Source organism: Barbatula barbatula (assembly GCF_947034865.1).
Source record: "Barbatula barbatula genome assembly, chromosome: 1".
Taxonomy (NCBI): domain Eukaryota; kingdom Metazoa; phylum Chordata; class Actinopteri; order Cypriniformes; family Nemacheilidae; genus Barbatula; species Barbatula barbatula.
Window position 1 is genome coordinate 34956237 of NC_136766.1, and position 15513 is coordinate 34971749.

Below are 15513 nucleotides of genomic sequence, written 5' to 3' on the forward strand. Positions count from 1 at the left end.
TGAGGTGTTATGGAAAAAGCCTTTGCTTTTTCATTTCAGGTGTTTCTTGATGGATGAATAAACTCACCCAAAGGCTTTGACACTGTCGGCATATCAATCTTAATGTGTTTCATCGTCACAAATTGAACTTTATTTTTTTCTTCATTTCTTTCAGTGCTCAAACATTATTTTGCCTACAACTTTTCTTAATACATCCGAAATGGCCACCCTTTGCACATGCACTTTTATGAAGTATATAGTTTTGAGATTGGAATCAATAAAATAATTTTAACATCAACACAATCATTAACTAAATAATCATCAATTACACACGTAATACAAATTGCTTACGTAAAACGTGGATGTTGACTCAATGATGCTTCACACATTGGCGTAACTTTATTTTGGACAATAACAAGTAATAATTGAATACATTGTTTCTGTAATAACTCCTTGGAGATATTTATCATATAGGCAAAAGTGGGCGGGTCCATTGCTTACTCCGCTTTTTGACTCCACCTCTCACAATATTTGGTTCCCAGCCTGTCATTTGGTGAAGGTTACATGACTGTTGCGGTAGAAACAGTTTATTTCTATGCTATGACAAAAACTAAACTTGTGCGTTGGATTGATCGTTTTTGTGCTGGATGCATGCGCGAGCGCAGATGCGGGCCGCGTTTCTTGAGTCGCAGATCTCTTTCATGCGCAAAAAGGAGTAGTGTTGTAACTATACGTGCTTTAAGACACCTTCCGCAAGCTTCAATTCTTCCCAAAAAGTGGTGAGGACTTTTCCCATCTGTCCCACCCGCAAATTACGCCTCTGACTTCATCTTGTCTTTTTTGCAATAGCATCTGCCTGCAGAACTGCATTTGCACTCTCAGACACATTCGCTTTCTGTGCAAGTGACGTCACTTGCAGTCGACGGTGTCAGTGCCTGCGACGTCATTGCGATTGACACAAATCAACCGGAAATTACTTTCCAAAGTTTTAAGTTGAAAAGCCCTAAAGCAGTGTATTTGTTCTCAGTGTTGGTAGATTTTGGTTTTATAATTTGAATAACTTCCTACTCCACTACTTTGTTTAATTTATTGTTTGTTTATTTATTTATTTATGTTTGTTTTTTCTCTCACTGTCTTCATTGTACTTAGGAATGATATGAATATTATGTTCTAATATTTGTATGTAAGCTAAGGTTGGTTGTGAATGTTAAACTATGATTGTCTTTTTTGTTAATGTTCTACAATGTTAATAAAAAAAAAAAAACTTTCCAAAGTTTTTTTGTCGCGTTGCCAGGAAACAAAATGCTTTAAAGATGAACAATCACTCTAAAACTATGAAAATAAATACATAGTGTTTTATTATATTTAACATTTAAATAAGGTACGACTGTTATAGGTCGGCAATTCCAGTGTTAAGGATGTGACGTTTTATTAAATAAAGTCTATATTCTCAATATTTTGAATCAACTCTTTATATTTGACTATACCCGTAATGATAGAGGCCAGACATCAGTCTATGCACGAGCTTTCCATTGAATGTTTTATGGATGTGACAACAAACACGTTTTGGAGAGACAATATGGTTCCTAAACAGAAAATGTCCTTTAAATTTAAATACAAAACATTTAAGCTTAGGCCACGCAAATTATATGAGTTTTTATTTTAAATGCGTCGATTTGCAATTTACAAATTTTCATAATATATAGTCTTACAAAACTAGTAACACTTACATAAGTAAAAGCAAAAGAAGCAATGCGAATGGCACATTAATGCATTTTCTTTAGTTTCAAATTTTCTTATGCTTGTACCTGTCTAATGAAAATGCCATCTGAATGAATGGTTATTGAATTTGAATGGTCACATTAGACTGAGGTAGTGACCATTATTCATAAAATAGACTCTTATTACACCAGCTCATCCCCTTCTCTTATTCTTCCACTTTCATCTCTAATCTCTCTTGTCTTCCTTTCTTTCTTCTCTTCTCACCTTATCTATGGTAAGCCTGTTTAACATTAAATCATTCTCAATATATGAATAGTTTTTGCATCTACAACTTAATTTATATAAGTAAAAATTGTAAATCTTGATATCAGACATTATTTTCTTGAAAAATATGCATTCTTGATATAAACAAGAACATTTGACTGTAAGTTTGACTCGTCACCGCCTCTTCTCAGTCCACACTTTCTTCTCAGTCTTTCCCACATTTTTTCATGATTCGTTGGCCGAATTCTCTTGGGTTTTCGTTATCATGAAAGTCAGGATAGTTTGAACAGTTTCATAAAAAGCATTCTCTTAACAGATCACTATAATGTGACACTGCTGTGTGACTAAAAACAGTGAAACTCGCAGCATCAAGTGTATTTTCAGTATAGAAGCTGTTTAATTAATGAATTAACAAGATTAGAAATATAAGTAAAATATCATATATATAAATGTGAAAGCTAAAAGAACATTATACTACGCATATAGACATTCTAAGTGAACTGACACAGTCTTATGGCAATTTGAAAATATTGTGCAAGGTCGCTCTGCATTCACAAAGGTTGGTTTAGGGCAAGGGGTTGAGGCTTCATTATTGCTTTTCTTCTTAAAGTCATATTTTTCTTTAACATTTCACTTCATACTTCAGATGAGAGTTTTGTGAGTTCGGTGTTGAAAATCAATTGAAGTAAAAACCGGACTCAGTGCTTTGAAAAATTCACAGCTGAATGTCTAATTCAAAAAGGACTGAATAAGTCATAGGTTCATTGTACAAGTCTTCAAATGGAAAACTCAAAGCATTTTCTGTATGTCCAATACAACAGCAAGACACAGACTGAGTGACAAGCATGAAGAATGTCTGTTATTTATTTCATAATTCACTTTGAATGATAGGGTCGTTAGCTTTGTTTATCACAGGTTAACAGGGTTAAAGTTTTATTCAGTTTTCTGACCTTTACAACAATTTCTGGCATCGGGGGGGAAGGAAACGTTCAACATCACGTTTCAGAAAAGTGCAGAAGCTCAGAATATAAGAATCCTTACACCTTACTTATCCTCCCATATAATAGATTCAGAGGCCTTTATGCGAGAAGCTCTCTTCTCACGGCTCTGTTGAAGTCTTCTGAGCACAGGGGTGCTTCCACTCTCACCGGTCCAGGGCGAAGAGATCGCTGCAGGTGATTCTGTGAATATGCGAGCATGGATTCACTTAAAGTTTGATCTACATGACTCTTTCACAAAAAACAAATCAATAAACAACAAAGACACGGCTTTTAATCACCGCTTTAAAGGAAATGTTGGATTTATTCAAACCTATACAAGGTTATTTTATTCACACTACAAATTGCATAAAAATACATTCTTGTCTGTTTTAACGAAACCTCAATATTTAGTTTCTTGTTTCCACAGCTGAGGATTTAATTTATTTATTTATTAATAAATATGATTTATTTAGTGTGCAGCAAGTATACTGAAATTCACCTTCAGTTTTAATGAAACATTCCAGGTCTATAACCGGGTAAATACCTTTGGGCTTTGGTGCAGCTGATGGGGTACCTTTGTCATCCCCGATGGCCCGCCTCCGTCTCTGGAGCACCATCAGAAGCTCCGCCTCCGCAATATTACGGCTGCAGCGTTTTTTAGATTCACCCCGGCGAGGGCCAGATCTTTTTATGGAATCCTGACGTGAGCCGAGTAACCGAGTTAACTTAAAGCAATTTTAACGACAGACTTTTTCACACAATAACCCCTCTTTGCCTATTGCTTTTTTGAACATTAGCAAATAACAGGCACGATTACGATAAAATGACAATAAATTAATTACAATAAAAGGCAATAATACACCATACAATATACATTGTATCTGGAAAGTGTAATATATAAAAAGTATATGAACGATTAGTTTTAGTCTTATAGTTTATGGTTTTAATCTGACTGATGGTCTGCCAGTAGCAGCAAATATAAAATAGGTGTAACGTAGACAGCGATTAAGTGATCTTGTTTTACCAGCATCCCCTGCAATTCCAGTACAGCTGATTTTCGGTTCTCAGATCTTTGTTCCTGTAAAATAGTTTGTAAAAGAAGAGAAGTTAAATATCAAGGATTTCTAAAGATATCTGTCACCATCATTTTATACACATGGTAAAAAAATTCTGTAAAAAATACAATAAAAATCTGTCAGCTGGAGCGCAGCAATATACCGTATTTTCATGTAAAATTACAGGATATAAGTAAATATATAATAAATGGTTTTCGTGTCCTTGTAAATTTGTTGTCTTTTCTGTCATTTTACATTTCTTGATATTTCAGAAATGAACTGTAAAAAAAGGAGATTTTGTCAAAAAAAACATAAATGTTCCGGCAGCTGGGCCAATTTCTTTTTAGTACTGTTGATAAACAAATAACCCATATAGAGAATTTAATTGGGAAACCCCAAACTTTTGTAAAACCACAATAATGTTCGTTCATTACTGAAAACAATAAAAACAATGATGTATGACCATTTACCTTCCATGCATTTTCATCCTCTGATCGACCCTGAAATTAATAATACACCTTAGCAGGGTTTAAAAACAACCGAAGTTTACCGAAGTGCTTTACAACATGCTATAAGGCAATAAAAAGACATGTAGTAAATAGGCACAATAAGACATAAAACATAAGACATACAATAGCATATAAACACAAGCTGTAATATGTGTGGCGCTCATAAAATCTAAATCAAAGACGGGCTGTCAAGGGACATCGAAAGCCAAAGAAAAAAAGGAGGGTATTTTAGGTAGATTTAAAAAAAAAGGGTAGGGGCGGTTCAAATATGGTATTCCAGTATTCCGGAGTCTTGGGACATACAGCAGGTTAGAGTGGGAGGATCTAAGTAATCTCGACAGTGTATAAGGCCGCAAAAGATCAGCTGAGTACACTGGTGCCACGTTGTGAAGTGTCTTTTTAAGACAAGCGCTTTCCGGCGAGAAGCTGAGCAAATGCATGTATTGCTATTTCGAACATCTTTAAAGACAAGAATGGAAGCATATCTGCTTACCAAAATTGAGGTTATTTTCAAGCCAAACACCCAGGATTCTAACACAGGAGGTAGTGTTTGGTGACAGAGATGAAGTATCAAAGTCAAAGACACATTGATCATTGTGTCCGAACAAGATGAATTCAGTTTTTCTCTCGTTAAGACATAAGAAATTAGTTGATGGCCAAAGTTTGAAATCTTACAAGCAATTCAAAATGGGCTTAATGTCGTGTCTATTACGATGCTTTCGGGGGATGTAGATTTGGTTTTCATTTGCATATACTGTAGATGGAAAAAAAAACTAGGGGAAGCATATAAAGTGAGAACTATACTGGCCCAAGGATTGATCCTTGGGGTACCCCTGATCTTAAATGCATCTCAGAAGAAGAGTAATTCCAAATGTTAACAACGAATCTCCTAAACGACTGTAAGACTGTGCCCTGTTGACCAACGCATGCCTCCAGACGAGATAAAAGAATGTCATGGTTGACCAGGTCAAAGGCATAGCTAAGGTCTAATAAAACCAGAGCCAAAGACTGATCAGAATCCATGGTCAACATGATACCGTTAACAACCCTTAGAAGGGCCGACTCCGTGCTTTGGCAGGATCTAAAACCGGACTTACATTTTTCATGGATAGCATTAAGAGACAAGTGAGATTGAAGTTGATTTAAAACAGTTTTCTCCAAAATCTTTGATAAAAACGGGAGATCTGAGATTGGAAGAAAGTTAGTGTGCAATGTTGGGTCAAACTTTGTTCTTTTTAAACCAAATGGTTTATAAAATGGTTGTAATTAAGAATCAAGTATTTGATATTCAAAGCATCTTAGGAAGTCGTGATGCATTTCCTTCCTCAGCAAGAGCTCAGTTTAGTGTTTTATTTTATGTGTGCTAACTGACCCACCTGTGCTGGCTTAACAATTGGTCTAAGTATAATTCCCTTCTTGATTCTCTCCATCATCTCATCCACGGCTCTGGACTTCATATTCTCCATCATTTTCGGTTCTGTGAGATAATTAAGACAGTATGCTTTCAAGAAGAGCTTCACGTTAAAAAGCATTGACGAATTTTTTTACCACCATCTTGATATTTCATTTAGAAACAAGTATTATAGACATTTAAAGATGTCATACCTGCAGTTTCAGTGGCATCTTGAACCTTCTTTTTGTCCCTCAAAACCTTCAATGGGCTAAATATACAAACAGATGCATTTATTCTTAATAATCCATCATAATACATTTAATACACTACATTTCGTTTCACTGTACTTGTATATGTGTAATGACAATAAAGTTGAATCTAATCTAATAATGATTGCTAAGTGTTCAAATTTTTACACGCCATGCAAAATAAAAATACACATCCATTCTTTACATTACAGGGAATGCTGGAGTCTATCCCAAATATTATATAACAACCCAAATAACCTTTAAATGTACGTTTAAATGTTCATCATCATATATATTTTTTCATCCTCATATACATAATGTTTTGTGTTCTTACTCTGTGACTTTTAAAGATGGTGGAGGAGGAGGAGGAGGTGGTGGTGGTGGTGGAGGAGGAGGTAGGGATGGCAGACCAACTGGATCTTCATTTTCCTCTTTTGATTGGTCAGATTTGAGAGCAGAAAGCTCCTCCATTTTTCTCAGTTTATCCTGGAGCTGTTTGACTGCATGGTCAGATGACATGGCAGTTTTCATAAATAAACGATGAATTATTAACTGCAGGTTATATTTCAAATTAATTTTAATGGTTTTTAATTTATGTTTATTACATCTCAGATGTAAACGGGACATTTTTGTTGTTATTCTCTTTTTTTTACGCACATGCAGGACAGATCTGATGTGCAAATTTATTTTTCAAGTAATTAAGATAAATATCAATTGGGATTTTTTCATGTGGTCTATTTCATGAAAGATGAGGTCCTGTTTCAAACCCATCATTCTTATTATGCAAACCTTTGCGAACAACACTTACTTTGTTCAGTTGAAGATTGTTGTGAGTCTTTTAGTTGTGTTTCCAAGTTGCTTCTTTCTTTCTCGCTGATCTCCAGCTTTGTTCTCACAGCTGCAAGATCTGATAAAGTGTTGAGCTCCTCAGCCGCTGTCTGTGACTGTTTCAGCTGTATGTGTGAACAGTGAGAAGAACAAATAGAAACACTTTTCATAAAATATCAAAAGTCAAGTGTTCCCTAATCCTAAAACAATCACAGTTATGATTTGACAAAGAAGGATAGAGTTTGATCTTGTACGCACTCACCTGGGTTTGAAAACACAGTCTTATCTCTTCCAGAGTTTTGCCAATATCAGACACTTGATTCAGAGCTTGTTGCAGTTGTTTCTCAGTCTCAGCGTTTTGTAAGAGGGTCAAAGTCTGTCTCTCGGTTTCTCTCTGTTTCACCACCATCTGAACGGGTCAAGAAATCCCCTGTCAATAACTTGATCAATGCCCATGGATGACTACAGAAGGCACTTTATGTTGCTTTGGGTTAAAGCATCTGTCAAATTCATAAATCAATAATGATGCAACCTTTACAATTTATTTATTTGATTTATTAATGTGGCAAATTAGCAAAACAAGGTAATTTGTATTCTTAATCGCTTTTAATTGTCACTGTTTTAAGAATTTAAGAAAAAAGAAAAAAATACGCCTGCCCATGGTACAAATTCGTAAGACCTCGTAAAAATGGTTACGAATTGCATTGTGTTTGTCTCAACATAGCAAAACCAAAATATTTTCATTATTGAAAACGGCAACGATCCAATTATATTTAATGTTGTTAAAAAATTATTTTGAAAATATATAAAAAAGTTATCATTTTAAAGAATGCATTTGTGGTTTTTGAAATATTTTCGTTATTAATGGCAGCATGAGAGACAAAAAGATGCTGTCTAACTTATATTTGGGATGGCAAAAACGGACACAACAAAAAGCTCCTTCAAAAAGGAGAAACAGGAATGAGAAATGAAAGTCGGTCATGTGCCAGAGTGTTTCGCCTCTCACTTCTCATCTCCATTCACTGGCCTTTCGTTAGGGTGGCGAGAACCGCAAATCTAAACCGCCAAGTGAGACCCCTGCAGTGTCACAATTACAGGCCAAAGCGCGCGAGCTTGACAACTACCCTTTGTGCGATGACGGCCTATATTTTCTCCCTTTCGAATTAGTCCGTCATTAGAGCCGTCTGCGCCGACGCAAAACACTGACTGAGAAAAGGATGAATGTGTTTTGAAAACACAAGAGAGAAACACAGAAATTGCCGGGGGAGGCGATAAAGGATGTCATTCACGCTGTGCCGTGTGTGGCCTGAGTGCCCTGTGTCTCTTTCACAGGTGAAGCCCCCCTGGTGGGACCCCCATTATGTCTGTGTCTCCACATGGGGAACAGTGTACACAAAAGCGACAATGCAGATGGCGGATAGGAAGTGTTGAATAAAAGCTGCTGGTTTTCATGTTGCCATCTTGATGGCCGCCCATTACCGCAGGAATAGATGAGGCATGCCACTTTTAGGATGAGATGCTCATTCAGTCTGAATGAAGGTTAAACGTACTGCTATTAACATGGCCAGATGGGCTGTGTGTGTTTGTGTTTAAATAAAGTTCCAGTGTCATTCCTGTGTGTGTTTTCATCTTCGTTTGTGTTGTTTTTACAAGATTCACAAGCCTGAGCGTGACTCTCACGGCCCTTGAACACAGTCAGTTCTCACTGCTGTCTCTTGATTCGGAATCACTGACATATTGTCTTCTCAAGGCTCTTGTTATTGGGTAATAAGAAATCCAGTCTGAAGATATTTTGTTTACTTTTAATGGCCTGCAGCTGCTGTGCTGTGAAAAAACATGCCTTCAATGCTAAACAAACACAATACATAGCGCTTTTCACAAACAAATGCATTGTTCCGAAGCAGCTTTACAGGAGAATATAAGAAAAACAGAAAAACACAGAAAAGGTAAAACACACGTAGTGCATGGTGTTTATAGAACTAGCAAGATTATTCTAGCAGTCACCCGGTGAGCAAGCCAACAAGGCATTTTGGTGAGGAACCCAAACTCCAATGATAAATAAATGGAGAAAAAAAAACCTTGGGAGAAACCAGACTCAGCCGGGAGGGCCAGTTCCCCTCTGACGTCTCACAGCTGCAGTTAATGTTTATGGAAAATAGGTTATTATGCTTATAAGTTGTGATTTAGGAAATTTCCTTTGTAGAAACGAACTAATTTTTTCTTATTTTGTTATCGATATCAGACAACAGAGGAATGTTATAAGCAGGGAAAATAGTAATGGCATAATGTAACTGAGTGCAGCTATAACTTCAAGCAGCTGCCATGTGATCAATAAACACAAGAAGATAATTACTATTTTAAAAAGGCACAAGCATTCATTTCATAAAATCATCTTCCACATGAACAAAAAATTTGTCTTTTTTTCTTATTGTGTTAATGTTAAGTTACGGGAAGAAGAAATGGTGACAGATCTACTAGTGTAGCAAGCTGGATTCAAACATGCAGCGCCTTTGATTAGATGCGGCAAAGCTCAACGTGTAAGATCACATGTGCAAACAAGATACGTCCATTTTGCCAATTAAATTAGTTTTAGTTTACATAGACAAAAAGCGTGATTAAAAAAATAGTTTTTGGTCTTTAAATCCGCTAGATAATCTTAAGCTTAAGCTTATTGAAGCCACTATGCTGTACTTGAACAAACAAAAAAACATTATTTGAATTCATACAAATTTACTTATTGCTGTGAGATTGTGTTGTTTTTTTGCAGCATCTCATGCCACACACGTTTTACTTATAGTCAATGTTTTCTTTTACAGCTGCTTTGTAACAATGAAAATTGTAAAAAGTGCTATATAAATAAAGCTGACTTGACTTGACTTGACACAGGATCACTAACGTCAGAAAATTATTGACAATTACCATACAGTTTAGATTGGGGGCATGGTTCGTTCTGGTCAAAAAATCAGCAATAACACCCCTTAGGGTAAACGGAACCGAACATGTAACACATGTTTGAGACTTAAGAAAAGGAATATCAGAATTCGGAATCCTGATTGTAAATGTGAAGTGGAGTTGGGGATGGAGGAGGGTAATTTGCTTCTGAGCACTGCTATGATAGCTGAATGAATCGTAAACGAAAGTTGTCATAGCATCATATTTCTATAGATAGAGAGGATCAGCTGATGTGAGCTTGACTCACGTGATCTAACAGAACAAACGCTATATGCTTGATTGAAACGAATATTATGTTCATCTGTCACTTCCGAATACTCAGTTCTTGGAGTACCTGATGTGCAAAAACTTCAGCATGCTGTCTGAGTCCCTCCTCCATTTCAAGCTTGTATGACATCTCGGCAAACTCTTCTGTAACAAGCTGTGATACTGCAAACACACATTCAAAGATGAGATGTGAATGTGCTGTTCTGCAGGTGTCCTTGGAAAAAAATAAAGGTGCTACAAAAGGTTCTTCACAGCAATGCCATTTTATTCCCTACAGCGGGATTTACTCAAACATTCTCACAAGAACAATTTCTTTCTCACTTTGTTATAATCTAAGGAACCCTTTTCCACAATAAAGAACTTTTGAAACAGATGCTAAAAGTTCATTATGGTTTTAAAAATCTGATGTGGCATCATGAAGCACCTTAAATTTCGATCATCACTCACCTCTCTTCATTTTATTTACAGTTCTGTTGTGCTTGCTGAGTTTCTTCAGAAGTGCCTCGTTCTCGCCGACCTCCACCAACAGCTTAATACAACACAAGTCTGAATATGAATTTCAATTTTGTGAATCCTATGATAAAATTGCTAACTTGGGAAAAATGTATGATTCTTTCGTAAATGCCAAATGCAAAGTCAGGGAAAATGCCACAATTGATGTGAATGTCAGCTGATTATGCAATATTTAAATCGAATCGCAACATTGGGCTAAACTATCCAGTGAATAAAGGCCCATTCAATGTACATTATACTATATGAAGTTCTGTTAATTTCACAAATACGTGAGCCCTTTAGATTTGTGATTGGCTGTCAAAGTTTATCTGCTTCAAATAAATCACTTCTTTGTATCTTTTTATCAGTATAGTTATAGTGTGGACGTCGGTATTTGATTATTTTATTTACTGAAAATTATTTTTAAAACTTTATGTTTATAGTGATCGTTCTCGTGTGAACAGGCCTTAAGGTCTGTTTTTTGGCCTGCAGTTTTTGGCTGACAGCAGAAAGTGCAAAAGTTTTCCCCGGCTATCCCTGAACTGTCCCTGAAAAGTTATGTGGATGCCTTCGACTGTCCTACCTTTTCCTTCAGATCTTCTTTCTCTTTCTTAAGGAGTTCCACCTGCTCACACAGTTGAATTTTCTCCCCGAATAACCGATCCACTGATGACTGGAGCTCTGTAAGACCAAAAGGACAAAAATCATCTGACTCTTAATGTTTATTCTTGGACCAGATCTTGATGTTTATATTATGAAGTTTGAACCTTTAATCTGATTCTGACTCTTCAAAAGTGGATCTTCATCGCTCTCTTCATCTGGACCTGGCTCCGAGTCAGAGTCTGGGTCAGTCTTCAGGTCAAGGTTCAGGTCAGAGAGGTTTTCCTGCATCTCGGGGATTAGAGGAAGAATGGCTTGGCTTTTTCTCTTTAATGCCTTAAAATCCTTTGAAACCTGTTGGGTATAAACATTTACATTTACATTTAGGCATTTGGCAGACGCTTTTATCCGTGTGTTGAGGAAACCATGATGTGAATGCTTACGTTACACGCAGTATTGTTTGAGTCAGATGAGCTTCATCATTCGATTGATATGAACTCAATTTGGAGAACAGCTTGCGCGTGAAACGTGGGATGTGAAAACACCAAGAGAACAAACAGACATCTGTTTTACGTGCGAGAAAATGAAAGTTTCGATACCTTCAGTGCAAAAGCCTCTGCGGTTTCCCTGCAGGAACGCTCGATCTGAAACTGCATCTCTAACATATCCAACTCCTTGAGCAGCTGAGAAGACGCTGAAACAGAGGAACAGAGAAACACTCCATTCAATATGATAGACAAAATAGTTTTTCTTGAATATTATAATCGCAAAAGACGTCCACAGATTTCTCACCTTTCCCCATCATTGACAGTTTTTCATTGGCATCATTTCGCTCTTTCGCCAGAATCTCACACTGTTGAACATATGATATGATGAATAAAACATATTTAGAAATTAGGGGAAATCAATGAATTAAAGGGACAGTTCACCCAAAAATTACAATTCTGTCTCACTAACTCATTCTCGCGTTATTCAAGATCTGTATAAATGTGTTTGTTCTGATGAACGCACAGAAAGATATTTGATAGAACGCTTATGAAAGTGAAAGTGACCTATTTGTCAGTTATGGTGACCCATACCCGAAATGTGACCACTGCATTGAAGCCATCCAGTGAAAACACACCTGCTATCACTACAGGGCCCAGTTGCCTTGCTCTAGGGCACCTCAGTCATTACCCGCCCGCCCTGAGCATCCAACCGGCAACCTTCTGGTCACGAGTCCGACTCTCTAACCATATGACAATGATAGTCAAAAGTTTCCCAGAACTGTTTGTTTACAAACTTGAAAATATCTTCTTTTGTCAAAAGAAATGTATGGTAGTCCACGGTGGCCAAGAACGATTTGGTTACGAGCATCCTTCCGAATATTTTCCGAATAAGACATTTATACAGATTTGGACCAACAGGCAGAGTACTAAAAGAAGATGGAATTTTCATTTTTGGGTAAACTGTTCCTTTAAGCGCATTTTGGTTCGCTGAGATTTGCTGGTTATGTTCAGAATGACTTTGTTATAGTGTTTCTGCCGAAAGCTGCATGTGCTGTAGATTATGCAAGCTTTCAATATTTTGCTCGTTCTAAATACAAAATTGTATTTTGCCAAAATATACAAAATACACACCACAATCTCATGGCAATTCAAAGTCAATTTGTGTTATCACAATTCAAGTGATATCGTTCGTACATTACGATTAGGTTTAGGGGTGGGGCTTCGGAATTGCTTTCTAAAAATCATATTTTCATACCATTCACTTTATAAGAATTGATACGGATTAGAAACCTTGTAAAACACCGGACGTATATTGTCATGCAGGGTGCAAATTAAATGCAACAGAACACTAGCACTAGATGATCAATCCCATAATGCAATGCGATTCTACAAATTTCTACTCATTCAGACCTAATACAGATGTACAAATGTAAATATTGAAATGCTTGTTAAATAGTGAATACTGATTCACATGCTTTTAAAAAGGTCTATGACTGAACGCTGAAAGAGTCATACTCAAAGTTACTTAAGCAAACATTACCTGAATGTCTCTTTCATCTTCTGAGATGCTCTCGTCCTCGGAATCTGTCAGAACAACAGATGAACATTACACACCGATTATCTCTTTCATGAACTAGAATACTATACGTTGTGTCTTATGAAGAGAAATACTTTTGAAGTGCATTTACACGTCACATGTCACTAATGCATTATTAAGAGCTATCCCAGTGTTGAAATACTCGATTCTGAGTCAATGACCACACAAAATCTTCATATTTCTGTTCATGTTGGTAAAACTAAATAAATGAATGTTGTCCTTGGCAAATCATTTCCACGTGGCTGTGTTAGATTTATATCTCTCATTTCCCTATTCACTATTGAGAACACTATCAATACACTATCAATTTACATCCATTCATCAAAAAGGTATTCAAATATATTAGTTAGCTATTCATACATCCAATGGACTAAATATCAACTGAAAGACACCTTTCAAAGAAAAGAAAAGTGAATTTATCATACCTGACATTTTGGAGTGAGTCTGACCCAAGATTTCTAAAACTCGGATGAAGCCAAGAAAGGTTAATGTGTAATATTGCGAAGCGCTGTTTCTGTTTCCGTCAGTCTCTCAGTTAACAGTATAGAGAACTGAAACCTTTCTACAGCTTTTGAACACCACTAGTTTTCATCCTTCCCATTTTGTTACGCACACTGATACAAAAACATTGCTTTCTGAACAATGGCTCTTTAGAAAGAACGTGATAAAATAACACAAGGTAATTTGTCAGGACAGATACCGGCCCAAAGTCCGGTCTCAGCCTCCCAATTCTGTCTGTTTTGTACAAATGTACATCTCGTGCACGTGTAATAACTGAAGTGGATCTTGTGTTTCTGTCTTTTGTATACATTATAAACCATTCATATCTATTTTTGTACAAAAACATGCAGTGTAATAACTGAATACTAGCAAACAAACAGAAACACAGCCCATATTTATCTTAGCATTAGTCAAAGTGCATTATGATGGGACTTGACTGCCAGCGCGGGTCACGGGTGGGTCATTGGGTCATGTTATCATAGCATGAGAGTGCTCTGAATTATTGAGGGTACAGCCGAATAACATTGACTCAATCGGTCGATATCAGCTGTGCGGAGTGATTCATACACACGGTTCTTGCATTAACTGTTCAATTCACAAATTCAATGTGTCACAAATATTGACATCATACAGTCTTCGCTTTCTTTCTCATTCCACTGGACTACTTTTTCTCATTTCACCAAAAATAACTTTAAATCAAAAACGTTGTGCCTGGGCTATTATTTGTATTTGTTGATTAAAACACACACAGCATATGATTATATTACTTATAAAACTTCAAAACATATTCTTATTATTCAAGTTATTAACATGTTTGCTGAATAAATTGTTATGATGTTTATGGTGTGAATGAATATGCAGTTTGACGCAATATGTGAATATTCCTCTAGGTGGCGCTCTGATATTATGAACAACAACCTGTTGCTCATCTCTCACCTTCTATTGACTGTCAACATACTTTTAACTTCATTTCTTACATATTGAAGCTAAACTTGGTGCATTTTATATAAAAATGCGTTGTAGTTGTAAAAAGATGAAATACCAATAAGATATTCATAATGAATTACTATTAAAATAAATAGTATGATATTATTTAACACTTTTACACTTTTGTTATTGTAGTTGTTTAATGCTGTAACAACAAACGTGACTTAACATGAGTCTCGTTTATGGATCCAACACTGTTACTAAAACATAATCTAAAAAGTAAAAGTAATTTCCCACGTAGAAATTAAGTTTGGACTAAACTACTTTAATGTTTAACCTAAAAAGAGCCTTTAAATCTTATATCCTTTCAATAAAGGGTATTATATGTCATAGACAAGTGTTGTTCAAAGGAAAAGTTCTTTGTATTGCATCTTTACAAATGTTGTGCCTTTGTGCACATGAACACAGATGTTGTTTCTTGTTTTGCTCACAGTGGTACAGACAGTATGTCACCGTCTGGATGATGATGGATGTATGGGACAGAGGAATATATCCAGACAGACGCATGCACACACAGGGAGGCCTCTGTCTGTCTCTCATTGATGATGTCACAGGAAACAGTGTCTGAGCCGACCGGCACACACTGGTACAGTAACCAGACAGCTGTGATTCAAGGAAAACGTGGTTGAAAGCGAGCAGGACGTCCCAGCT

General features: G+C 36.5%; 1 protein-coding gene across 1 annotated transcript; it reads right to left on the minus strand.

Annotated features, from left to right (window-relative positions):
* Nucleotides 1-1620: 1620 nt before the first annotated feature.
* Nucleotides 1621-13937, minus strand: shtn2 (shootin 2). Its single transcript, XM_079473568.1, has 17 exons — nt 13800-13937; nt 13318-13361; nt 12082-12142; nt 11889-11983; nt 11457-11643; nt 11273-11370; nt 10645-10726; nt 10265-10359; nt 7241-7387; nt 6959-7103; nt 6485-6650; nt 6115-6170; nt 5886-5986; nt 4471-4500; nt 3970-4023; nt 3490-3643; nt 1621-3146 (listed from the first exon to the last, which is right to left on the minus strand). Exons 1-17 carry the CDS (start codon nt 13804-13806, stop codon nt 3010-3012), a joined length of 1659 nt encoding a protein of 552 aa, XP_079329694.1. The 5' UTR covers nt 13807-13937; the 3' UTR covers nt 1621-3009.
* Nucleotides 13938-15513: the final 1576 nt, after the last annotated feature.

Coding starts and splice junctions, on each gene's coding strand:
- shtn2 (XM_079473568.1), bottom strand. Junction 11,644..11,888: donor CAGAGGCTTTTGCACTGAAG/GTATCGAAACTT, acceptor TATACCCAACAG/GTTTCAAAGGATTTTAAGGC. Junction 7,388..10,264: donor CTGAAGTTTTTGCACATCAG/GTACTCCAAGAA, acceptor TGACCCGTTCAG/ATGGTGGTGAAACAGAGAGA.